We start from the raw sequence: 27,816 nt of genomic DNA, 5'->3' as shown, positions 1-27,816 counted from the left end.
ATGTACAGGTAATACAGTGATTACCGGTGACATTATACACATGAGCTCTGTATACAGTATCAATGTACAGGTAATACAGTGAGCAACAGTGACATTATACACGCGAGCGCTGTATATATTGTACAGGTTATACTGTGATCAATGACATTATACAGAGGAGCTCTGTATATAGTGTCAGTGTAAAGGTAATTCAGTGATCACTGGTGACATTGTACACAGGATCGCTGTATATAGTATACAGTGTATAGTGTCAGTGTAAAGGTAACATACTGACTCACCAGTGACATCTCTAGGTGAAGTTCTTCATCTTTGCTTTTAATCTTCATCCAGCCAGGGCTCGTCTCTGCAGGAAATAACACAGTTATCTAGAGCACCTCTTGCGGAACACATTACTTTTTTCCCAACTTCTAAATTACACCATATAAAGAAAAAAAGGCGACATAGTGTCGCTCTGCACAGTAAGAGGACCACCCCCCCATTTAAAACAGTATCCTCAAAAAATAAAATAAATACATCACTGCAGTAATAATATCCCTTAATTATCCCTTATGGTAATAATATCCCCCATCCTGGCCCCCGTGCATCTCATTCCATATATTCTCCCATCCTGGTCCCATATGTTCTCTCATCCTGCCCTCATGAGCATCCATTTTTCCCCCATGTGATGTCCCATCCTGCCCCATCTGTCCCACGATCCGGACCCATCTGTCTCCATTCTATACATCCTGCCCATGATCCTGCACCAAGTGTCTCCATTCTGCCTCATGATCCTGCCCATCTGTCTCCTTCCTGCCACGTGATCCTGCCCCATGATTCTGCCCCATCTGTCTCCATCTTGCCCCATGATCCTGCCCCATCTGTCTCCATCCTGCCCCATGATCCTGCCCCATCTGTCTCCATCCTGCCCTATGATCCTGCCCCATCTGTCTCCATCCTGCCTCATGATGCTGCCCTATCTTTCTCCATCCTGCCCCATGATCCTGCCCCATCTGCCTCTATCCTGCCCCCTGTATTTCCCATCCTGCCACTGTGTCTCCCACCCTGCCCCCATGTCTCCCATCATGCCACCATGTCTCCCATTCTGCCTCCATGTCTCCCATCATGCCACCATGTCTCCTATCCTACCCTTGTCTCCAATTCTGCCCCTGTGTCTCTCATCATACCACCGTGTCTCCCATCCTGTCCCCGTGTCTCCCATCCTGCCCCCGTGTCTCCCCTCATGGCATGGTGTCTCCCAACATACCACCATGTCTCCCATCATGCCACTGAGTCTCCCATCATGCCCCCTTGTCTCCTATCCTGCCTCTGTGTCTCCCATCTTGCCACCATGTCTCCCATCCTGCCCCCTGTGTCTCCCATTCTGCTCCCTGTGTCTCCCATCATACCACAATGTCTCCCATCATACTACCATGTCTCCCATCATGCCTGTGTCTCCAATCCTGCCACCGTGTCTCCCATCCTGCCCCCATGTATCCTATCATACTACCATGTCTCCCATCATACCACTGTGTCTCCCATCATGCCCCGTGTCTCCGATCCTGCCCCTGAGTCTCCCATCCTGCCCCGGGCTTGTGGATTTCAATAAAAATAAAATAAACACTTTATCCTTACCTGGCTTCGGTCCAGCGCCGACGTCCAACCCAGGCATTTCAGGGCAGACTAGCTGGCGAATAACAATGATGTCATATGCCGGCGTCAGCTGCCAGCCTCCGATTGGCTGGCAGGTTTTAACTATTGCCGTGAGGGCTCGGGCCCGCAAGGCAATGGAGTTTAAGTGAACCTGCATCTCGGACGCAGGTTCAGTTACTGCATCGGCAGAATCCTGCAGCTAGAACCTGGTGAGCAGATGAGACGGGGCCCAATGCGGGCCCCCTCTGTTTATCGGACCCCACACTCCAGTCAGGACAGTAATGCTCTGTTTGTGGCCCTAGCGAGTATACTCATTACTCGAGATTTCCCGATCATGCTCGGGTGATCTCCAAGTATTTGGATGTGCTCAGAGATTTAGTTTCTGTCGCCGTAGCTGCATGATTTGCAGCTGATAGCCAGCCTGAATACATGTGGGGATTTCCCGTTTGTTAGGAAATCCACACATGTATTCAGGCTGTCTACGGCAAAGGGAAATCTCGAGTAATGAGTATACTCGCTCATCACTAATATATATATTTATTATATATATATATATATATATATATATACACACACAATTTTTTTGTGAAAGTGCCATTTTTCCTGAATTATCTCTATCGGACAGACTTGGCGATAACCACTCCATCTGGCAGATTCCAAAGGAAACCTGGCCTTAACTTTTAACTTCGGTATAGGTATCTGGTCTTATAGCTGGAGGACTGCTGAGTGGGGTAGCAATCCAGAGGCAGGAAAATTGACCAGTAGACAGGTAAGAACCAGAATGTCTGTGCAGGACAAAATCTTAAAGGCAGAAGAGCAAAATCAGGAATCACTACAGAGAATTCAAGCAGAATAGCTTTAAGTTCATTAAAGCTAGTCAAACTATAACTGGCAGTGGACAGCAGGATTTCATCAGCTTAAATAGCTTGCAGCCCCAACCAGGCCACTCAGCAGCAAGCAAACACAGACAAAATTTAACTCTCAATTTCCCAGCATGGATTGAACTACAAGTCTCAGAGGGAACAGAACTAGAGGTTTCGCCTGCAATGAGAGCGCTGTACCACCCTGTGACAGAAGCAGAGACAGGTAGGGCAGGCACAAATACAGATATCAAATGAGGCTGCTAGTGTAGAGTTGTAACCCCTGTGCACCTAAGATTAGCACTTGCTTAGATCTATATTATGACCTGTTGGCAACAAAGAACAGGGCAACCAAGGGTCACCATAATGGTAGATCATATACTTATAAAAGCTATTCATGTAAGATGCCCAGGCCAAGTTCGTGACACTGAACTCAATTCCACAAGTGCTACAAAGTTGCAAGAAGTTAACAAAATGATCATAGAAATAACTTGTGGTGGTAATGAGGGGAATAAAATGCCACTAAATCCTTCCTACCCACATGGTTAGAAGTGAGGTAGTTTTACCAAGCCTCAGGAGACCCTTCATCCCTACATCTTTTGCAACTGCAGTTCGGAGACAGTTCAAATTTCTGCTGGCTTTTCAGATCAATCTTCAATGACAAATTTATGGACATGAATGTAGTGGAAACAATGAGGAACCCCTTTCTAAATTGTAACACTGAATTTATATCCACAGAATGGATTTCTACACTATAGCTACGGTCCTTTTGGTGATTCTTATAACCAGCGTGTTAGCTAATTATACTAAGATATTGCTGGAAAAATCCAAGCTGCCTCCGGGACCAACTCCTCTACCCATCATTGGCACTCTTCATTTGATGGACTTCGGTAATATTGTGAAGTCACTCATGGAAGTGAGTAGAGATGAAAACCAACTCTTTGTGCCAAACTGTAATGCTTCTTATAGGAAATTGATTGACCAAGGAATGAAGTCGATACGTTTGTAATTCTCAAAGCTATAGTGAGACTCTTGAATAGGACAAACGATTTATTGATTAAATTTTTTGTAATGTTTCTAAAGTGTACACTTACACAGTCAGACCTTGGTTTCACATATTACTTAAGTACCTCCTTCACTATGTTTGACCAGACCAAGAGAATTGTGGAATTTTCTTGGGCCATGAATGGAACATTATCAAAGTATCCAATAAGATCGTAACTTGTCATGTTGAACAAATTCTCTGTTTTCTCCTAGTTGTCAGAAAAATATGGTGACATATTTACAGTATATGAAGGGACCCAACCAGTTATCAATCTTTGCAGTTATAAAGCTCTCAAAGAAACTTTCATTGACAAAGCAGAAGAGTTCAGTGGTCGAGCCTATTACGCTTCATTCCATGACTTTACCAAAGGAGATGGTGAGTATTGAGTCAAGTATCATTTACTGTTGTTTGATCCTGCTGTATTATTGATTTCATCATACTTGAAGGATCTCTTTCCACAGTATTCATATTGAGGACGCAGAAGAATTAAACAAATATAGTGAAAGAGCTTGGCCAATATCTTGCATTTAAAGGGCTTGTTCACCTAAGGCTTAGTAACAAAGCGTCAGCGGGAATCTGATCAGAGGACATGTCACTGCTTGCAACCCTAGCCTTCCACTGTAATTATTGTGCTGAAATCAGATAGCAAGTGTTCAGTTTCCCTACAGCACCACCACAGGAAATATTAAGTATTGCACTTTTTTCTATTAGAATTATTAGACTGTCTATACTTTGGTCCTCCAAAACAAGAGACACCCTGGATAAATGAGGTTCTGATTGAGAGACTGAGTTTGATTAAATAAGAATTAATTAAAAGAGTATTTTAACATGGAAGGTTATAGGCAAATCATTTGGACCCCAGTGAAAATAATAAAGATGATAACAAATTAGTAATCATTGAAACAGTGGATTTGTGCAAAAAAAAGTATGCTTTGTGTCCAGTCATGCACACGGACATACTGGGGGAATTCATATCAGTCAATAGCCATAAAATATTATTTTTTTTTTTAACCAAAAACGATGTTTCATTTTAAATGAACATTTTTGGTTGCAATAGAGTAATAAACATGAATAACATATTTTGCATACTAGCAGTAGACAACTATTAAATCTCACATGCTGGACTAAACAATTGATTTTTGTGGACTTCAACAGTTCCTTTGGCCTTTGAAAAATTTTGATTTTGATTATCCATTGCTCCTTGAGTTTTGTAAGACAGAATTATTATTGGCTTGCATGTATCTTTTAATGAAGGAATCTGTGGAAATTGCTTTGATGTAAAATATTCTGTTTTCTTGTATGACACAGATATCGCATTCAGTAATGGTGAGAAATGGAAGGAGATGAGACGTTTTGTGTTGCAGACCCTGGGTAGTTTTGGCGTTGGAAAGCACAGTTTTGAGGAGAGGATACGGGAAGAGGCAATGTATCTGACTGAAGTTCTGAGAAAAGCTAATGGTAAAGTTTGATAACTCTGGTAATAATTTGTATTCCCTTATGGCTTTAGTGGAGTCTGTCACACAAAATGTACACTTCATACTAATCACATAGTCTTGTAGGAGATGGAACATTAATAAAAATTGTTCTTTTTTTGTTTTTAAATCTGTAATTATTGTAAGTTTTGCCTGATTGGCCATAAAGCTGTTACATCGATGGAAGGTTTCGGAAACCAATCTATACAACTTATAGAATATCTTGCTTATGCTGGACACATGATGCTCTACGTACTAAAAATTCTGTGTTTCCCAATGTTTCTAAGTTAAGTATCCCATAACCCAAACATATTACATCATGGTACCCTCAATCTTTGAAGAACTCACTGTTCTGCTTATCAAAGAAGCACTCGCATAAAAGATTTTATATTGCAATAATTATATTATATGGTATTTTGTACATACAATTGCTCATTTTACCTTTCTACCCAGTTAATTCTTCTGTTTTCCATTAGGTCTATGACATCATGTGAATAAAAACAGACTAGCTGAATCCTCCTAAGTTCTATGTAGAAAATAAGTCTTGAGTCATCATTAGAACTACAATTCTATCACTACAAATTCCCTGGCTGAGGTGGAGTGGAGCAGCTTGGTCAGAAGTTGATGAGGAGAATTACTCATACAGGCAAAAAACACTTTCTGTTTCTACATTGAGCAGACAAAATAGAAAAGAGAAGAATTAACTGGGTTGAAAGGCAAAACGAGCAATTGTTAGTACCCAGTGCAATATAATATGATTGCAATATATTAAGAGCATAAAAACCTGAATGTTTCATTCATTAAAGCTTAGTGCAACGTGTGGATCTCCACACATTTAGGTGCTCAATTTAAAAACCAAGACGAGATTCTTCTGTGCACCTCCAGCTGGTGATTTACTAATTTGTTTGCTTTTAGGGTCACCAATAAATCCCAATTACCCAATATTACGTTCTGTGTCTAATGTGATATGCTCTGTGGTGTTTGGTAGCCGGTTCGAATATAAGGATGAAAATTTCCAAAAGGTTGTGAAATGTATTCAAGAAATCTTTCATATTTCAAGCACACGCTGGGGAGTAGTAAGTATTAATTCAGATTTCAATGGAAATTTCATCTACTTCACAATTATGATTTAGCTCTAATACACCCAAGCATAGCTTCTGTGCACCGTTGTATGGAGCCTCCGTGCCAATGGTTCCTTGCTACTCTTCTCAGCTCATTTGTGCCAAAATGTACTGCGGTGTAGCTGATGTTTCCGATAATTCCATTACTAGACCAATCGAGGAAAGGGAACTATTTTATTTTAAAACTTTTTGGTGGTATGGATGGTAGCAGTGATTGACAGTGAATATTAGCAGTGCCTAATAAGGCAGTATATACTATATACGGTTGCAATCAATACCTCAATACAACTAATATAACAACTGGTTTCTCCAAATTTATCACAAAATGCCACTTTATTTGCTACTACAGTGCCAGCATTATTCACTCCCTTCATGACAAGCAACTTTAGTGCTTATTAGAATCCCTATGGCTGTTATAACCTGCTGCACATGTGATGCATAGCCAGATACCAACATTTGGCAGCATTCCTGAGGAATCTTAGCTCATATCTCGTGAGCGATGGCCTTCAGTTCAGTAACATCATTGATTCCGTTTTCTCTAACCATCAAACATATTCTATACCATTCAAATCAGGCAACTGTATAGCAGATATTGCACGAAAAAAAATGGCAAACTGTTCAAGCTTGATGGAGAATGCAACCACTTATGTAAATTTGAGAATTACACCAGAGGGTGATCTCATCACAGAATCATTGCCAACCACGTCCGCCATTAGCTTCTTAAAGTTCAAATATATAGTGTTGCAGCATGGTGGCTCAGTGGCTAGCACTGTAGTCTTTCAGCGCTGGGGTCCTGGGTTCATATCAGTCATCATATGCAGGAAAAGATGTGCGCTTGGAGTCCACCTCAAGGATAGGGACAAAAACTTTGACGAAAATGTACATCAAAGGTCGTGAAGGGGTTACAGAACAAAGGCCATCAATTATGAATTCTATTAAATTTCCCAAAATTAGTGTAATTCAGCTCTCAATGCCTTCAACAATTTTTAAACAAACAACATCCTGTCTCTTTTTTTATAAGTAAGACTTATAAAGCTAATATAAAACACAGTTATTAAAGATAATTATATAGATATAAAATGAATAAATGATCAATGCAAGATCTAAAATATTTACTATAATAAAATAGAATGTTAGCCATATAACGTGTTTTCCACTTTTTAATGCATCAAGAATTGCTCTTGTAAAAATGGTGGTTCTCCTCCCGCTGGGATTAAATTATTTAGGAAATTCCCAAGCTCCCACATGTCCTAAAAATGGCAAGTTTCGGGGACCTATTGTAAATCCTGGCAGATATCTGTAGATGCAATGTCATTGGCACTTCTCACCCTCTGATGTAGAAGCAAACATTGTTGAAACAAGCCTTTGAACTAATTTAGTCATTGTTCTTTTTTCAAGCTTTACAACATATATCCGAATGTGATGAAGTACATACCTGGACGTCACCATACACTTATGGCAAACTTTACCGTCATGGCAGACTTTATCAAGGAAAAAATGCAGAACAACATAAAGACTTTGGACAACAATAACCCAAGAGATTTTATCGACTGTTTCCTGATCAAAATTGAAAAGGTACAAAATCAAACAAAAAAAATAAAAATTTTCGATCCACATATTATGAATCAGTATTTTCTATAATTGAGTACATTCTGTATATGGACAGTATGGTGGATTAGAGGTGCTGGGGTCCAGGGTTGAAATTCCCCCAAAGAAAACATCTACAAGGAGTTTCTTTGTTCTCCCCGTGTTTGAGTGGTTTCCTACAGGTTCTTCGGTTTCCTCCCTCACTCCAAAGACATACTGATAGGTCATTTAGATTGTGAGCCTCAATAAAGATTGTGATGATGAGGTCTGTAAATCATTGTAGAAAGTAATGGTGCTATAAAGTGAATAATAATATATTCTCTTCTTTGTATAATTTCTTCAAATTCAGGAAGGGAAGCTTAAAGAAACTATCTACAATATCAATACTTTGGTAATGAATTCATTAATCTTATTTTTTGCTGGGACAGAATCAGTAAGCGCTACCCTGAGATTTTCAATCTTGCTTCTTATGAAATACCCCAGTATAGCAGGTATGCAACTAAAGTCAATGAAACTGCAAAAGCCTGTGTAATATTATGAGAAATTGAAAATAAAATGCAATTTTCTTATAGAAAAGGTCTACAATGAGATTGAAAATGTAATTGGCCAGCGTCCGCCAAGTTATGAGGACAGATTCAATATGCCGTACACAGAAGCTTTTATTTTCGAGGTCCAGAGATTTGGTGATGTGGTTCCATTGGCTCTTCCTCATGAATTGACCACTGATACTGAGATTCGCAATTATAAATTTAGGAAGGTAAAAATCAACTTGGGCTAAGAAAAAAATTAAAATGAGCAAAAATCATAATGCAGAATTTTTTTTTAAATGCTTTTTTATATTTTTCTATCCTCAAGGGAACAGTTTTCATCTCGGTTCTTACTGGCGTACACAATGACATGACCGAGTTCAATAACCCTGAGATATTTGACCCCAAAAACTTTTTGGATGAAAATGGGAAACTTAAAAAGAAAGAGTCCTTGATGCCATTTTCTATAGGTGAGGATGAAATTGAACTAGATTGTGATATCTTTTTTAGTGAATACCTGGCTTTCACTAAAGCTAAGTACACACAGCAACTCTGCCAACTGCTAAAGGTCAGGACTCAGGAGCATTTTCCAAAGTAAACTTTATCATAGGCATTTTCATTTACAGCAGGCTTCAGTTTTCAATACCGAAAGCCAAGAAACAACAAATCCCATGTGGTGATTTTTTACTAACAATGGGTTCATGGTAAAATTGGGTGTACAACATCCGTATGACAGCTGTGTGACATACGTATGCAATGCATTTTTAACATCATCTTTGACATACTGTAATCTGTATGTAATTTAAAACTAGTTTTCAAACTAATAAAGCAATCTTATATACAGATATAGATAAATAAAATAAATTGGTAGAGAGATAGCCATAAGATATTTAATAAGCTCTGTGGAGCTTTTTAAGAAATAAATGAAAAAAAGGATTCCCCTTTATTTTTAATAACCAGCTAAAGGAAAGCATACAGCTGTGAGACGGTCTTATTATGCTGGGAAGGGGCCAATAACTATGGAGCTTCCTAAGCCTATTAATCTTAGCTCACAACTGTCTGATTGGCCTTTACAGGTTATTAACCTGTTTACCCCTTGCATAGTGATTCGGTGGCTAGCACTGCAACCTTGCAGCGCTGGAGTCCTGGGTTCAAAACCCCCCTAAGACTACATCAGCAAGAAGTTTGTATGTTCTCCCCGTGTTTGAGGGGTTTTCCTAACATGTGGTGACTTTAAAGTGCTGCAGAATACGTTCGTGCTATATAAAAATAAAGCTTATTATTACTAAAGATTATTATTACCCCCGAAGGTGGCTTGCATGTTAATGACAATTCTGACCACTGTCACTATATAACATAACAACTCTGGAACTTTTCAACAGTTCACAGTGATTCTGAGATGTGTTTTTTGTGATATATTGTACTTCATGATAGTGGTAACATTTCTTTGCTATGACTTGCATTTATTTATGTAAAAAATGGGAATTTGGTGAAAATTTTGCAATATTCCAACTTTGAATTTTCATGCCCTTAAATCAGAGAGATTTAAGGGTCCAATCACCACAGAAGTACTGCACCTCATCCAGACATGTGGTATCCCACCCTCAGGTAAGGAGGGAGCACTACCCAGGACTCTAACACTCGCACCCAGCACACACCAGTTCAGTCAGGGCATCTGGGTGTACCGTTAGGGAGGATGGCCTCATCCCACGCTGGCTAGGAAAGGGTGTTGGGGAGTGGGTGGGGAAGGTAGGAAAAGGGGAGGAGCCTTGAAGGTGAGAGTGAGTGAGCAGTAACAGTTGGTGAGTTGGTGAGGAGATGGAGAAGGAGAAGGAATGTAGTAGGAAGAGTTGGAGAGAGAGTTGTGAGGGGAGCCTGAAGGAAGCTCCTGTGAGGACAGGAGGGATCCTTGGGGTACGGGAAGTGCGAAGGCCACCCGTGGGGCCTGTATCCAGAAGTGGAGGGACCAGGTTGCAGTGGGGGAGCTGGCCCCTAAAGCTTGTGGAGGACTACAAGACTCAGCTAGAAAGGCGGAGGCTGGGGTAGCTGTGCGTACCTCAGCCATAACCACATCTAGAAGGAAAGAAGCTCCTAGGAGAATAGAAGGGGTCCTTGGGGCACGGGTAGTGCGGAAAGCCACCATAGGGGCCCGTATCCAGACGTGGAAGGACCAGGCCACAGTGAGAGAGCCGGCCCCTAAGCGTAGTGGAGAACAAAAAACGAGGCTCAGCTAGCAAGCCGGAGGCGGAGCTAATTTCAAGTGCCTCAGCCGCAGCCACAAATACTTCCCAAAAAGGTAGCCATAGAGGATCCCTGGGCCTGACCCACGTCGCCCGGTGAGATCCATGGCTGCCAGCTTGGGACACTGTTACTACGGCTGGTCAGGTGAGGAAAATCTCCAGGAGTGGACCCTCTGGACCATGGCACCGTGGAGCCCCGGGCGAGCTGCCAGGTGGAGCCGACCCCTATACAGGGATCGTTAGGAGTAGGCCCAGGGTTTCGAGTACCACGATAGCCGGTACTGAGAGGGGCGGGTCAGAACGGACTGGAGTAGGAGCACAAGACTGTAGGAGGTAGGACCAGAGTAGGATTGCAGGGCCGGACCAGGGATAGCAGGACGAAGCGGGATCACTGGAGACAGGACCGGAGTAGGACTGTGGGACTGGAGCATAGACAGCAGGACAGAGCAGGATCACTGGAGACAGGACCAGAGTAGGACTGGAGCATAGATAGCAGGACAGAGCGGGATCACTGGAGACAGGACCGGAGTAGGACTGCGGGACTGGAGCATAGATAGCAGGACAGAGCAGGAACACGGGAGGCAGGACTGGAGTAGGACTGTAGGACTGGAGCATAGATAGCAGGAACCACGGAAGACAGGACTCTGAGACTGCTGCAGGAATCACGGAAGACAGGACTGCGAGGCTGCAGAGAGTACACGAGGAAGCAGGGCCCAGTGTGCTAGCAAACACAAAGATCAGGCACCTCCCTCAAAGGGGAATGGCCTGATATGCCCCTGTCTGGTCTGCCATTGGTCCGTCAGTGCTTCTGGGTCAGGGCATGGCCGGAGCACAAGTGACAGGAGGGAGGCTCGGCCACGGCCTACGGCGCTTGCGCAATGCATGCAGAGACACCGTCGGCCGCAGACCTGTCAGAAAGGACCACCGTGGCTGTCGTACAGCGGGGGGCTGCAGTGCGGGAGCAGAGGCCAGGTGAGTATGCAGTGGCGGCATGACAGTACCCCCTCCCCTAAGCCGCCCTCCCCTGAGATTAGCAAAAAATCTCTTGAGGATACAAGGAGCATTGATATTCTCCCGAGGTTCCCAGGATCTCTCCTCAGGACCAAAGCCCCTCCAGTCAATAAGAAAAAGAGTCCTACCCCTAACCTTTTTCATGGCGATGATGTCCTCCACCTCAAAGATATTATCGGTACCAACCGGCTGAGAAACAGAATCAGACACGGAATTGAAGTGATTCAGTACCACAGGTTTCAGGAGAGAGACGTGGAAGGTGTTTGGGACTCGGAGCGAAGCAGGCAACCTCAATTTGTAGGCGACTTCATTGACACGTCCAAGAATTTCAAACGGACCGATGTAGCGCGGACCCAACTTGTAAGAGGGCAGTATCAACCAGATAAATTTGGACGAGAGCCAGAATTTGTCACCGATACGATACGGTGGTGGATCCAATCTCTTCTTGGCAGCATAATTTTTCATCCGATCAGCGGCCCTCTTGAGTGACGTGTTGGTCTCAGCCCAGATCTTGGAAAATTCAGAGGACAAGACATTTGCCGCAGGTACCTTGGAGGCAGTGGTTACCGGAAGGGGACCACCAGTATGTCTGCCAAACACAATGAAAAACGGAGACTTGGCTGAGGACTCGCCAGTATGGTTGTTATAGGCAAATTCTGCCCAGGGAAGTAAGTCAACCCAGTCGTTCTGGTGGGCGTTGGAGAAATGGCGCAGGTACCCAGTCAGCGTCTGGTTGGAATGCTCCACCTGCCCGTTGGACTGTGGATGGTAGGCAGAGGAGAATCATAGAATCATAGAATCATAGAATCATAGAATCGCAGAGTTGGAAGGGACCTCCTGGGCCATCTGGTCCAACCCCCTGCTCAAAGCAGGATTCGCTAAATCATCCCAGTCAGATGTCTGTCCAGCCTCTGTTTGAACACTTCCATTGAAGGAGAACTCACCACTTCTCGTGGCAGCTTGTTCCATTCATTGATCACTCTAACTGTCAAAAAGTTTTTTCTAATATCTAATCTGTGTCTCCTCCCATTCAGTTTCATCCCATTGCTTCTAGTCTTTCCTTGTGCAAATGAGAATAAAGTTGATCCTTCTACAATGTGACAGCCCTTTAGATATTTGTAGACAGCTATTAAGTCTCCTCTCAGTCTTCTCTTTTGCAAACTAAACATTCCCAAATCCTGCAACCTTTCCTCATAAGACAGGGTTTGCAGACCGGTCACCATTCTGGTCGCTCTTTTCTGAACTTGCTCCAGTTTGTTGATGTCTTTTTTAAAATGTGGTGCCCAAAACTGGACACAATATTCCAGATGAGGTCTGACCAAAGAGGAGTAGAGGAAAATAATGACTTCACGTGATCTAGACTGTATGCTTCTGTTAATACATCCTAGAATTGCATTTGCCTTTTTTGCTGCTGCATCACACTGTTGACTCATATTCAGTCTGTGATCTATTAGTATACCCAAGTCTTTTTCACATGTGCTGTTGCTTAGCCCTATTCCTCCCATTCTGTATATGCTTTTTTCATTTTTATTGCCCAGATGTAGTACTTTGCATTTTTCCCTGATAAAAACCATTCTGTTAGTTGCTGCCCACTTCTCCAGTTTATTTATATCTTTTTGAATCCTCTCTCTCTCTCTCTTCTTTGGTATTAGCTATCCCTCCTAGCTTTGTGTCATCAGCAAATTTAATCAGTTTACCCTCAATTCCTTCATCTAGTCAAGGGAAACTTTCATAAGCTTACAAAGTGCCCGTCAGAACTTGGAGGTGAACTGAACCCCCCGGTCAGACACAATATGTTGCGGTAGTCCATGGAGTCTGAAGATCTGATGGATGAAAACTTTGGACAACTCAGGAGCCGAGGGGAGACTGGGTAGAGGGATGAAGTGGGCCGTCTTGGAGAAACGGTCCACCACCACCAGGATGACTGTACAGCCGGAAGAACGGGGTAGGTCGGTGATGCAATCCATGGCAATGTGTTCCCAAGGAACCACAGGAACAGGCAATGAGAGCAACAAGCCAGATGGAAGTCGTCGTGGCACTTTGTTTTTAGCACAGGAGGGACAAGAGGCCACGAAATCAAGCACATCCTGGCGAAGCGTAGGCCACCAGTAGTGACGTGTGATAAGGGCAAGCGTCTTCTAAGTTCCGGCATGGCCGGCTAGTCTGGAAGAGTGCCCCCATAGAAGGACTTTTCGCTTGAGATTTTCAGGCACAAGAGTCTTGCCTGGAGGTGGAGAAAGCCAGTTCACTGGAGCCACTGTGTTGATTCTAGTGGGGTCAATAATGTACGAAGGTTCCTCCACTTTTGTTTCAATTGGCTGGAAGACCCTGGACAGAGCGTCGGCTTTGGTGTTCTTGTTGCCGGGGCGAAAACGGAGCTCGAAGTCAGATCGGGCAAAAAATAAGGACCATCTAGCCTGATGAGGATTGAGTCTCTGGGCAGACTGGAGATAGGCCAAGTTCTTGTGGTCAGAGAAGATTACAAAGGGATGGACAGTCCCCTTCAGGAGATGACGCCATTCTTTCAGGGCCAATTTTATGGCCAACAGTTCGAGTAGTTACACTCGGATTCAGAGAAGGTCTTAGAAAAGAAGCCACAGTGATGCAGATGACCGGAGGCGGATCTCTGGGACAATACCGCCCCGGCACCTGTTGAGGAAGCGTCCACCTCGAGTATAAAGGATTGGTTGCTTTCGGGACGATGCAACACCGGGGTCATGGAGAAAGCCCGTTTTAAGGTCTGAAAGGCCTCCTCTGCCTCAGTAGTCCAAGCATTGGGAGTTGTCCCTTTTCGGGTGAGAGCGGAAATAGGTTTGGTTATTGTGGAAAAATGAGAAATGAATTGCCTGTAATAATTGGCGAATCCGAGAAACCGTTGTATAGCCCTTACTCCCATAGGGCGAGGCCATTTGAGAATGGCAGTCAATTTCTCGGGATCCATCCTTAGTCCATCATCGGAGATAATGTATCCCAGAAACGGCAGAGAGGTTTGTTCAAAGAGACATTTCTCTATCTTGGCATACAAGCGATTCTCCCGAAGACGCTGTAACACCAGGCGAACACTCGTTCTGTGGGACGAGAGGTCCGGAGAGAAGACGAGGATGTCATCCAAGTACACGACCACACAGGAGTACAAGAGATCCCAGAAGATCTCGTTGATGAACTCTTAAAACACCGCAGGAGCATTGCAGAGACCAAAGGGCATGACCAGGTACTCGTAATGGTCGTCTCGAGTGTTGAAAGCCGTCTTCCACTCATCACCTGCGCGGATACGGACCAGATTATAGGCTCCCCTGAGGTCTAGCTTGGAGAAGACCTGAGCCCCTTTGAGACGGTCAAACAGCTCCGGAATGAGTGGAAGAGGATACCTGTTCTTGATGGTAATCTCGTTCAAGCCCCTATAGTCAATGCATGGCCGTAGAGATCCATCCTTTTCTTGACGAAGAAAAACCTGGCTCCCGCGGGCGTGGAGGACTTCCGTATAAAGCCTTTGGCGAGGTTCTCCCGGATGTACTCGGACATGGCTATGGTCTCTGCGGGAGACAGGGGGTAGATTCTGCCCCTTGGGGGGGTTGAACCGGCAATTAGTTCAATTGGGCAGTCAAAAGGCCGGTGTGGAGGAAGAACCTCCACTTCCTTCTTATCAAAGACATCAGCGTAGGAACTGTAGGCTGAAGGAAGGCCCGCAAGGTCTGGGGGTGGCCGAGGCCAGGCGGCCAGACGGACAGGAGTCAGACAGCGAGCTTAGCACGGGTGCCCCCAGTGGAGTACCTCCCCTGAAGACCAGTCGAGAACAGGCTGATGAGTCCTTAACCAAGGAAGACCGAGTAGAATCGCATGGGAGAGCTTGGGCAAAACGTAAAAGGCTATCTTCTCTCGATGTAAGACTCCGACTTGCAACTCCATTTCCTCAGTGACCAAGGTGATGGTCTCCTGTAGTGGTTTGCCATCCACTGCGGCAATCAGGTGAGGATTACATAGGGTAACCACAGGAATTTGGTATTTGTCCACCTCTTCAGGCCAGATGAAGTTACCTGCCGAGCCCGAATCCACGTAGGCCACCTCGGACCCACGTCTCTCCCCTGAAACCACAATAACAGATATAGTATGAGGTTGAGAGGAATCATTAGCACCTAAGGAGGCCTCTCTTACCTGACCTAGGTGGAGGAGTTTCCCGGTTTCTCAGGACAGGTGTGGACAAAGTGTGACGAACCTTCGCAATAGAAGCATAGGCCTTGTGCCCGCCTCTCTCTCCGACGCAACTCGGCCAACTTGAGGCGATCTACCTGCATGGATTCAACCGATGAGGGAGAAGAGGACCCGACAGGACGGGGACTAGCAGACTGGGTGGAAAGGGAAGCCGGTCTAGTGGACCTCCTGTCTCTTGCTGACTCCCGAGCGCGCTCCTGGAAGTGCAGGTCAATGCGGGTGGCCAGGAAGATAAGGTCCTCCAAGGTGGTCGGGGTATCCCAACCCGCGAGTTCATCCTTTATTCTGCTTGAAAGGCCCCTACCAAAGCTGCATTATTCCAGCCAAGCTCAGAGGAGAGAGTGCGAAAGCAGATCGCGTACTGCCCGATCGTGAGAGAACCCTGATGTAGGTTAAAAAGAAACTCGGTGAGAGAAGCTAACTGACCCGGCTCATCGAAAACCCTGTGAAAAGTGTCCAAGAAGACTGGAAGACTTGAGACCACGGGGTCGTCCCGTTCCCAGAGAGGGTTCAGCCAAGACAGGGCCTCTCTCTCCAGATGGGACATAATGAAGGCCACTTTGGCCCGGTCAGAGGGATATTGCTGAGGCAACCATTCAAAATGGTGGCTACATTGATTTAAGAACCCCATGCAGAGCTTGGGATCACCAGTAAACCGAGGTGGCTTGGCGAGGCGGGGCGTCGGAAGAGCTGTAGACACGGGGGAGGAGTCAGGATCGCGGCAGCTGACTGGAGGACCGACAAGTGGCTATCAACGGAGGCCATGTAATTCAAAATATGGGCTTGAGCATCTCGTTGCTGACCCAGCTCCTGTTGAAGACTGGCCAGTAGAGTGGGACTGGAGCGTAGACAGCAGGACAGAGCAGGAACACGGGAGGCAGGCCTGGAGTAGGACTGTAGGACTGGAGCATAGATAACAGGACGGAGCAGGAATACGGGAGGCAGGACTGGAGTAGGGCTGTAGGACTGGAGCATAGATAGCAGGACCCATGGAATACAGGACTGCGGGACTGCTGCAGGAACTACGGAAGACAGGACTGCGAGACTGCTGCAGGAATCACGGAAGTCAGGACTGCGAGGCTGCAGAGAGAACACGAGGAAGCAGGGCCCAGTGTGCTAGCAAACACAACGATCAGGCACCTCCCTCAAAGGGAAACGGCCTGATATGCCCCTGTCTGGTCTGCCATTGGTCCGTCGGTGCTTCCGGGTCAGGGCATTGCCGGAGCTCAAGTGACAGGAGGGAGGCGCGGCCGCGGCCTACGGCGCATGCGCAATGCATGCAGAGACACCGTCGGCCGCGGACCTGTCAGAGGGGACCGCCGTGGCTGTCGGACGGCGGGGGCTGTGGCGCTGGAGCGGAGGCCGGGTGAGTATGCAGTGGCGGCTTGACAGACACTGCTTGTGAAGGCGAAGGGCAGGAGAGAAAGGAGAGATCAGTGCAGAGACACGGCCTAGAAAGGTGAATATCAAGGGGAGTCCTGAAAAGGTGTCTCTGAATTGCCTGTGAATTGGCTGGACCCCTCCCCTGGAGGACACAGTGCCAAGCGGGTCTCCGTGTGCACAAGAACTGTGAGTAAAACCCTGAAACTGCACCCCGCTGTGTCCTTCGTGTCATTATCATCTCGCCAGTTCTGCATCGCACACACCATCACTGTCACCGGCTCAACTGATGACACCTTAACTGCCCTGGGACACAGCTCTGCCCGTGTAGAGCTTCATCATCTCTGCTGCACTAACACTGTCCAAGAGGATCTGCATTGCAGTGTCGGCTATCATTGCAGAATACCACGGGTGGCGTCACGACAAACTCCCCATTTCCCTACCATTTCTCCATCATTTTCCCCACTACCTTCATCATCCTTCATTAAACATCCATCTTTACCGGATGCCCAGAGCCACGGACGTAGTCACTGCCACCGTGACACATCCCCTTTAAAGAACCTGACCGGTCCGATACCGAGTAACCTAAGGCCCTGCGGGGCGCTCCATGGTGAGCACATTGAACTCTTAGGTGATTCACAGAAGTTTATAACGTTGAGCGTAAAAGTAAAAAACATCAAATTTTCCCCACAAATATGTTTTTAGCACAAAATATTGAATTTTCGTAAGAATAACAGGAGAAATTGCACCATACAATTATTTGAGCAATTTCTCCCGAGTATGCCGATACCCCATATGAGTGAGAAAACCACTGTTTGGGCACACGGCAGAGCTCAGAAGGGAAGGAGTGTCATTTGTTTTTACAAATGTAAAATTTCCTGGAATCATTAGCGGACTTCTTGTCCCATTTGGAGAGCCCCTGATGTGCCTAAACAGTGGAAACCCCCCACAAGTTACCCCATTTTGGAAACTAAAGCATTAGTGCAATTTCTCCTGAGTACACTGAAACCCCATATGTGGGGGAATACTACTTTTGAGGCACTGTGAAAGCTCAGAGGGTAAGAGTAGCCATATTATTGTTCAGATTTTGCTGGAATGGTTTGAGAGTACCATGTCACATTGGCAGAGCCCCTAGGGTGCCAGGACAACATAAACCCCAAATATGTGAAATCATTTTACAAACTACACTCCCCATTGAATTAATCTAGTGTTGCAGTGATCATATTGTTACCACATGTGCCTCACAGAATTTTATACCACTTAGGCTAATTTCACATTAGCGTATTTTGTGCAGAACATCGTGCGCAATAGAAACGCATGCAAAAAGCACATCATCCGTTTTTTATGCGCATTCGTTCTCTAGAGGTAAAAACCAGTGTCTACACATTTTTACGCAAAAAACGCATGTGCACGAAAACGCAGACGAACGCATGTCCATTCGCACGCCTGCGTTCCCATAGACTGTAATGCGTTATTTTGTCGCATTCCATGCGCAAGTGTGCGCATGCGGTTTTTTTTACGCCTTTCGGCGGACCCAAAAATGCAACAGGTTGCGTCTGGCGCGCCTAGGCGCACACCTTGAAAAAACACATGCGCACGAAAACGCATAAAAACGCGTGCAAACGCAAGACCATGCACACGCCACGTTAAACATACTGTAGGTATGCATGACGCATGCGCATAGACGCGCACGATGCGCTGTGCAAAAAAACGCTAATGTGAAACCAGCCTTAGTGGTGAAGAAAAAAGAAATAAAATTTTTACCGCTAAAATGTTGTTTTACCTCCAAGTTTTTAATTTTTCTGAGGGCTAATAGGAATTTTTTTTACAACAAACAGGTCCATTTTTTCCCCGAGTGTGCCAATCACCTACATGTAGTCGGGAAATATTCTTCAGGCACAGTGCAAAGCTCAGAAAGCAAGGAGTGCCAGATTTTACTGTTATGGTTTGCAGGTGCCTTGACCCACTAGGAAAGCCCATGAGGTGCCAAAACAGCAGAACTCCTCATAAGTAACCCCATTTTACAAACTACACCTCTCAATGAATTCATCTAGGGGTGCAGTGATCATATTGACACCATGGGTGTGTCACATAATTTTATACTATTGGGTAGTGAAGAAAAAATAACTACATTTTTAACAACAAGATTTTATATTTTCACACAAGAAGTGAGAACTGAATTTGGCAATACCCCATATGAGGCTGGACAGTACTACTTAACCATACGGAGAGACTCGGGAGGAAGGAGCTGTATTTGCCTTCTGGAGCGCAGATTTTCCTAGACCAGTTTGAGGACTCCATAAACAGAGCCCCAAATTGCTAGAAGAGCAGAATCCCCTCAAGTGAGCACATCTTGGAAACTATAACCCTTGGGGAATTTATGTACAGGTGTAGTGATGATTTTGACTCCATGGATATTTTCCAGAAACAAGCAGCAGCAATGAATGTTGCCAACTGAAAATTGCAAACTGCCATTGTAGTGACCAGTATGCTGTAGTGACCAATACATTGTCACCTGTATATTATGCCCAGCCCATGCTTCTGGAGGCATGCACCCGTAAGTTAGGTGGGCTCTCATCACTCCATAAATGCCACACGTGGATGCATTATGTGGTTTAGGTTCACTGTGGCGCTCAGAAGGGAGGGGGGGGCCTTTGGATTTTATAATAGAGAATTTGCTGAATTTCTTTTGGCGGGTGAGGAGCCATTTTGCTTTTCCAGAGCCTTTGTGCTACCAGTAATGTGGAAGCCCCCTATATTTCCATTAACAGATGACAGACCTGAGTGGGGACTTGCTTTTCTTTGTGGATTGATTTGAAGCTTTTATTGGGAACATTTTACATAACGTTTGAGATCACATTTATCCGGCGCGCTACACTGACCACTTACTTTGGGGTTTGCGTCTAAATCTCTGAGCAACGCGATTCAGATGAAACTTACAAGGGATCCATTCACTATAATGAGGCAGCAGAGTTACTCTGGACTCTGTGTGGTCTCTGTGTAGCGGTGTCCTTTTCAAAAGTGCACAACTGTGGCAGATGCCACTTTTTAGGATTGCATAAAAGAGGGACACTGCCAGATATCAGTTTAGACAATGTCCACAGTATCTCCATCTGCTTCATTATAAGGAATCTTCCGCCAGGGGTTCCATCTGAATCACGTATGTCAGAGATTTATATGGAAACCCTGGTGTAAGTGCTCAACGCAGAGAGCAGGATAAATGTGTGCCAAGCCTTACTGCGATCTTTGGGAGACAAGAATGAAAAAAATCAACAGCATGTGAAGAATTGGTTTTATTTATTTTTTACGCTGTTCCTCGTGCGGTATATGTGATTAGGCGACTTTATTCTTCGAGTCGGTGCGATTACAGTGATACGAGATTTATATCAGGTTTTTATATTTGGCTGCTGTCACACACTACAATTGCTTTTTACTGCAAAAAATAGTTTTTTCATCACCATATTTTGAGAGCTATAATTTTTCCATATTTTGGCCCACAGAGTCATGTGAGGGCTTGTTTTTTGCGGGACGAGTTGACATTTTTATTGGCACCATTTTTGGGCACATGTCATTTTTGATCCCTTTCTATTCTGATTTTTGGGATGCAGAATGAACAAAAACCAGCAATTAGGGAATATTTTTGGGGAGGGGGGTTTATATCATTCCGTGTGTGGCAGTTTTATTCTTTGGGTCAGTATGATTACAGCGATACCTCATTTATATATTTTTTATGTATTGGCACTGTTACACAATAAAAACAATTTTATAGACAAAATAATTATTTTTGCTTTGATTTATTCTGAGAGCTATAACGTTTTTATTTTTCCACTGATGGAGCTGTATGTCAGCTTGTTTTTTGTGGGACAAGATGACGCTTTTGGGGGTACTATGTTTTTGTTATATCTGTCTTATTGATCGTGTTTTATTCCACTTTTTGTTCGGTGGTATAAAAAATTGTTTTTTGCCTTGTTTTTTATTTTTTTTATGTTGTGCACCAAAAAAGGTCAACTAGTGAGACAATTTTATAGGTCTGGTTGTTGTGCACACGGCGATACAAAGTATGTGTACTTTTATTGTTTTTTTTATACAAATATTTATTTATAGATACAATATTTTTTTTATTATTATTTTTGATTTTTTTAATATTTTTACAATTAATTTAGTTTTTTAACCTTTTTTAAAACTTTCTTACTTTATCCCAGTATGGGGCTATCATTTTTTTTGCATGGTGATCACTTGTACAGCATGGGGATGCAGCATCATCTCCAGGCTGTATAAATTCTCAGCTCTGCACTGACAGAAAAAAAATTGCTGATCATGCACTGAGCATGATCAGCAAGTTTCATAGCTCTGGTGATCCGAATGTTGTCATGACGACATCTGGTCACCATGGCAACGATTAGGAGCCCGCATCACGCCGCAGGGTCTCCGATCCTAATGTAGAGGGACTATCAGCCCTCTGCCAGCTCTGGAATGCTGTGATCATGTTCGATCGCAGAAATTCGGGGGTTAATGTGCCAGGAGTGGTGCAGGGCACATGGACAGATTATTACATCAGATGTAATAAAACCATTAGATGCACCAATTCTGGCTCTTATCCTTAGCTCTTCTGGATTGCTCTGTTGCATTGACAATCGGGGTAATGGTTTTGTGGTTGATGTCAGTTGACAGCAAGCCCAGGGGTTATCTCTGGAGAGGGATCTATCAGAAACCCTCATTATGTAGTCAAAAGAAAGAAACACAAAAGCACTCCCTGACAAATTCCCTCTTTTGCCCATTTATTACCATTAAAAAAAATCTATGGGGTCCACAGTAATCAAAATAAAGGTACCACAGCAATCCCAGTCTTCATTGTTCAGTCTATAAAGCCCCGTTCAGAGAATTTACTACTGGTTCTCACACTGAGCGTGCTGACATCAGTAAGTTTGGCACAGTTCAGTGGCTGTGAACTATGATAACCTTAGATCAACACTCGACACAGTAGCTGGGTTCTCGGGATACACAGCGTGAGAACCAGCAGTGGTTACAGCTCCAGTCTTTGAAGCTTCATTCTCTGAACAGGGCTCCATAGACTGGATGAAAACTGGGATTGTCGTGGGACCTCCATTTGGATCACGTCGGACCCTGTGGATTATTTTATATTTTTAATGTTAATAAATGGGTAAAAGAGGGAATTTGTCAGTACGTTTTTACAAACAAAGGACTGTGTTTTTTCGTGGGTGCATTTCCTTTTGACAACGGAGTTAGTAATGGGGGTGTCTTATTGATGCCTCTCCTTTACTAACCCTGGGATTGATGTCGGACATTCCACAGCTGACATCAACCCCGAAACCATTACACAGATTGACTACTCATCTGAGCATTCAGGAAGAGCCGAGGCTAAGTGCAAGAATTTCCACATCTTATGAACGCTCCACTTCTGGGGTGCCTGATGACTGGTCTTATCAGACTGGGAAGGAGCCAATATCCATGGACCTTCCCAGCTTATTATCAGCCCGCAGCTGTCTGCTTAGCCTTTGCTGGCTATTAAAAATATGGGGGACCCCCATGTCATTTTTTCAGGGTTCCCCCATTTTAATAACCAGTAGACGCTATTCTGACAGCTGTGAGCTGATATTAATAGACTGGGAAGCTCCATGGCTATTGGCCCCTTCCCAGACTAATAAGACCAGCTCACATCTGTCTGTCTGCTTTCCCTTAGCTGGTCATTAAATATAAGGGGGTTGTCACATTTTTTTAAATTTACTTATTACTTCATTACCCAAAAACAAGTTCAGGAACTACACGCGCGAAGCACTGATTATAAATCTCACTGACATATTTCTTTCTATATATTCGGGCTGTGAATTTACTGTACTTGACTGATGAAATGTCAGGTTTCCTTTGAGATTTGTGCGTAAAAATTGGATGCCACACGCATGGTCCATGTGCCATGCAATTTTTTTTTTCGCACACATTGACTTACATTGGTGAGTGCGATTTGATTCTCACAGACAATCACAGTATGCTGTGATTTATTTTTTTCCTCAGAACGAGCTGATAAATTTGCAGATGATCACTGACTAACTTTGGTCAGAGTGCAATGCAACGTTTTCTCGCATTGCACTCGTCCGATTTATACGCCAGTGTGAGCAAGCCATAGGGCTATCCATAAAGTCCAAGTGCTTTCTGTGCCAGACTGTATGGGAGAACTTCATAATGACAAGGGGATGGGAATTCCCAGTGGTCAATTAATTCACACATTTTCAAAAGGACTAACAGATATGGTGCAATGCAGATATGTGTGAATAAATTTGGTTGGGAAAGAATTCTGCTAGAATTTTGCAAAAATTTGCATTTGCCAAAATATACACTTTCTTGTAATTTGATTCCAAGAAGATTCAGCAAAACTTTCTGAAAATTTATGGGCCATCAAAAAGTTAGAAAAATCCTTATAGTCCCTTTACCACTTGCCTCTGGCCTCTCCACTCCTCACCGTTACATGTATAGTCCTCATTGCATCTTCTGATCTCCACTGCTCACTATGAAATCCTCAATATGCTAAAGCTGGGCCGAGACTTCCAGCTCTGATGGGGCCAGGGACAGTTCTGCATAGTCATGCAAAAGGTTACCACATCATTAGAGGTGAGCGGTAAGGTGACTAATAAAAAAATAATTTTTGATCTTTTAATGGCCTTTTACAGTTAAGAAAATTTTGAATCTGCTTGGAATTGAATTTTAAAAAATCTGCATTTTGGAAAATGCTAATTTTTGTAAAATTCAATTAGGATTCAATTCCAACAGACTGTATTAGCTCATCTCTAAACTGCACCATATCTCGGTTAGCCCTTGTGAAAATGTGTGAATGAATTGACCACTGGGAGTTGCCATTCCCCTTGTAATTATGGAGTTTTCAGTCTGCAAATTGCCTCTTCAGTGAGGAAGAGGACTAGAACTCTAGTGCCAGCTATTGTAAGTAGCAACCCTAAAATTCAATATGAGAAGCAACACCCCAAAACACTATCTGCAAATTGAGATTCCGGTTTGGCTTTTAACCTAAGTCATGTGGCAAGGCTCACTAAAGGGTTTATATTGCCAGGCATATATGTCTCCACAAGAAGAAACTTTACCCTTTGGATCCCGGTCAGAAGCCACTCAGTCAAAATAGTTCTCATAAAACTTTACCCTTTGGATCCCGGTCAGAAGCCTCTCACTTAGCCAAAACAATTCTCATACATTGAACTGATGAGGGAAAACACCCCAAAACACTATATGAAAACTGAGATTCTGGTTTGGCTTTTATTCTGAGTTATGGGGCAAAGGCTCATTAAGGCCATGTGCACACATTGTGGATTCTGCTGCGAATCCGCAGCGTTTTTGGCCCTGTGGATCTGCAGCAGTTTCTGCTGCGTTGTACAGTACCATTATTTTCTATGGAAAATGAAAAACGCAGTGCACATGCTGCGGATTTTTCCGCCCGGATTTGCTGCAGTTTCAAATCCGCAGCATGTCAATTCTTTGTGCAGAATCCGCAGCGGTTTTACACCTGCTCCATTGTATAGGTGTCAAACCGCAGGGGAAAACCGCAGGCTAATCTGCAGGTAAACCGCAGGTCTTTTGACCTGTGGATTTACCTGCGGATTTTTCCAAATCCGCGTGGAAAAATCCGCAGCACCTTCCACAATGTGTGCACATGGCCTAAAGGGTCGGTATTGACTTTTAGTTATGACTACTTCCAATAGGTGGCATTAGAGTTCAAGTCCTCTTCCTCTCTAAAGAGACGATTTGCATATTTAATTTCCCAGAAGAGCATTGCAAGGCTTAAAAGCATCCACACATTGGCATGCCAGGCTAGGCATGTTGCTCTCCACAAGGAGAAATGTTAGGCCCCTTAGAATTAATATAATTTAGCACTGCCAGCACTTGAATAAATTGGACAGCGTATAAGAGTGTTCTATTAAAGGGAATCTGTCAACCCATTTTTGGACTATCAGCTGCCGGCACCACCATCAGGGGCTTATCTACAGCATTCTGCCGATGTAACCTGAAAGATAAGAAAAACGAGTTATATTATGCTCACCCTGGGGCGGTCCTGGTCCGGTTTTGGTTCAATGGGTGTCGCCGTCCGGAATGGCGCCTCCCATCTTCTAACAGTGATGTCCTCTTCTTTGCTTCCCATCGTGGCTCCTGCGCAGGCGCACTGCAGTGCACAGGTGCCGGACCAGGTCAGAGAGGTCCGGTGCCTGCGCACTGCATTACATTACTCTGTCCTCAACAGGGCAGGTAAAGTACACCTGCACCGAAGCTGTGACGAGAAGCAAAGAAGAGAACGTCACTGCTACAAGATGGGAGGTGCCAGACCGCAACACCCATCAGACCAAGACCAGACCGCCACCCAGTGAGTATAATATAACTCATTTTTCTTAATTTTCAGGTTACATCGGGGGCTTATCTACAGCATTCTGTAATGCTGTAGATAAGCCCCTGATGGTGGTGCCGGCAGCTGATAGTCGAAAAATGGGGTGACAGATTCCCTTTAAGAAGGGCAATGGTAACAGCCAATTTTTAATTTATTCATACATTTTCAAGTGTATTAACTAAATTAAGGCACAATTCATAGTCCTTAAATGACCCAGAATTTTAAAAAGAGGTTTTCCCCATTTAAGATTTATTTCCATCAAATTGCATAATAATCACTTGGATGTATCGTAAGTTTATACTATGTGAGGGTCTGACCTTTGGAATCGCCATTGATCTTGAAAATAAATGTCTTATCACTATATCTCCTTAACTATTTTTCCCTACAGAGCAGGCACAGAGTATTCAGAGAACAACAGCATGCCCCCATTCAAGTGAATAGGACTATCTGCAGTTCCTCTGGTCATTAGAAGCGAATGCAATGCTAAATCATTCTCAGGATTTGGTGGGGTCCCAGAGTTCAGACCCAAAAGAGACCATGCACAATAGCGATATGCCATCACTTTAAATGAGAACATGCTGGTTTGTAGATGATTGGTGTGAATCTGCTCAATTCTTGGTAATCACTGGAGGAATCATTGGTCAACCCCACAAGTATGGTATTACATGGCGCCTATTAAAATCAATGTTCATATATTTGGAGATGTTTATCTATTCACAAATATTTCTTTCCAGGTAAGAGAATTTGCCCGGGCAAGAGCTTGGCAGATATGGAGCTTTTCATTTTTTTAATCACACTTCTGCAGAACTTCATGATCAAGTCACCAGTGCCACCCGAAAAGATCTCTGTTGCTTCAGTGGGATCTGGGCTAGGACATATTCCTCCCAGCTTTGAGATATGTCTTTTACCCCGTACATGTTCTCAGTAATAATATAATAAGATAACGTGTATTTGTCTTAGCGATTGTGATTAGGAATCCATGCATGAGCGGGAAGCAACTTATCTACTAGAAAGAACTGCAATATTTCAACTACTCAATATTAGGCTACATATTCTGCATCATTGTATGAAGTACATGCTTGCTTGAGGTTAGATGGAAGGGACACCATGTATATCCGGGAACTCTCGGGGGCTGTCTCAGTTATCATAGCTCAGCCCAATTCTACAGAATGGAACTAGGCTTCAATACCTGGCACAGCCCATGGATAAAAACAATGCTGTTTGTAAAAAGAGGTCAGACAGATACTTAAGGTAATTAAACCCCTTTAAGAGTTTAATAGTTTTAGGGCTGTGTTGAGTGAGAGGTTGTAAATTAATAGTCCAAAGCACACTACCTAAAATCTAACACAGGGGTTTACAAGCAAAACAAAAATTCAGAGCTAATGTCAGAGCCACATATGTTACTGCTGTCAGGGGCTTAAGCAAAAAAAAAAAAACCCAACTGCAGACTGCTACCCATCCACTAGCAACCATTTGTTTGTATGGAAGCTACAAACTCTTACATAACCTAATAGAATCCTATTTGAAAGGCAAGCGTGAACAAAACTTGTTCCCAACATGGTGCCTAAATTTCATATAAATACTATGTCTCCCCAAAAATGAGCTCCAGTATGATTTTTGGAGTATGTTTGAAATGTAAACCCTAACTACACCAGTCAGCGCTGGTGTTAGGGGAAAGTGGTAAACTGGGGAATAGCTCAGGGCCATTACTATCTTAGGGGTCCTCAAGGCTTCTATTCCAAGGTTAAGACTGCTTAAGGACTTTTGGTGACAGCACTGTCATGTGGCCATGTCCTTTAACTACAGGAGTCTAGATGAATTGAATGAGACAAGATGGTATGGACCATATTTGCAGTGTGTATATACATGTGTATGTACGTGCAGTGTGTGTATATGTATACGTTTGTACATGCAGTGTGTGATGACATAATTATATTTGAATAAATGTGGATTTTTTTTTTTGTTCAAGAATAAATGTGGATTGTTCCTAGAAAAGAAAATAAGACATTCCCTGGAAATAAGCCCTGATCCATGTTTTGGAGCAAAAAATAATATAGTGGAATGAAAATCCAGCGAGGCAGCAGGTGTGTACGATAAAATTCTAATCTATTATAGAAAAATGATCTAAAAGTGCATGACAGTTTGAATGTGACTGAGACCTACGCATTTCAGCTCCTTGGAGCCTTACTCATGGAACTATGAGTAAGGCTCCAAGGAGCTGAAATGCGTAGGTCTCAGTCATATTGGAATTGCCATGCACTTTTAGTTCATTTTTCTATAATAAATTTGGATTTTATTGCACACACCTGCTGCCTCACTGGATATTCGTTCCTCTGT

The 27,816-nt window shown here is 43.8% G+C and overlaps 1 protein-coding gene across 2 annotated transcripts in view; it reads left to right on the top strand.

Moving 5' to 3' along the window:
- LOC141052054 (cytochrome P450 2F2-like) overlaps nucleotides 1-27,454 on the top strand; it is a 59,471-nt gene extending 32,017 nt beyond the window's left edge. Inside the window, exons 3-11 of one of the 2 annotated variants that reach the window (XM_073549242.1) lie at nucleotides 3,228-3,405; nucleotides 3,747-3,909; nucleotides 4,843-4,992; nucleotides 5,922-6,082; nucleotides 7,526-7,702; nucleotides 8,064-8,205; nucleotides 8,287-8,471; nucleotides 8,570-8,711; nucleotides 26,214-27,454. In XM_073549242.1, the coding sequence (XP_073405343.1) occupies nucleotides 3,229-3,405; nucleotides 3,747-3,909; nucleotides 4,843-4,992; nucleotides 5,922-6,082; nucleotides 7,526-7,702; nucleotides 8,064-8,205; nucleotides 8,287-8,471; nucleotides 8,570-8,711; nucleotides 26,214-26,407 (1,491 nt within the window). In that variant the 5' untranslated portion in view covers nucleotide 3,228 and the 3' untranslated portion in view covers nucleotides 26,408-27,454. The remainder of the gene's footprint in view (nucleotides 1-3,227; nucleotides 3,406-3,746; nucleotides 3,910-4,842; nucleotides 4,993-5,921; nucleotides 6,083-7,525; nucleotides 7,703-8,063; nucleotides 8,206-8,286; nucleotides 8,472-8,569; nucleotides 8,712-26,213) is intronic. The other variant, XM_073549243.1, reaches the window with a different exon arrangement.
- The last annotated feature ends 362 nt before the right edge of the window (nucleotides 27,455-27,816 follow it).

This window comes from Dendrobates tinctorius, unplaced genomic scaffold (assembly GCF_039654945.1).
Source record: "Dendrobates tinctorius isolate UK_male_01 unplaced genomic scaffold, ASM3965494v1 ptg000158l, whole genome shotgun sequence".
NCBI classification, from domain to species: domain Eukaryota; kingdom Metazoa; phylum Chordata; class Amphibia; order Anura; family Dendrobatidae; genus Dendrobates; species Dendrobates tinctorius.
This window is presented reverse-complemented; position numbering and strand designations above follow the sequence as displayed.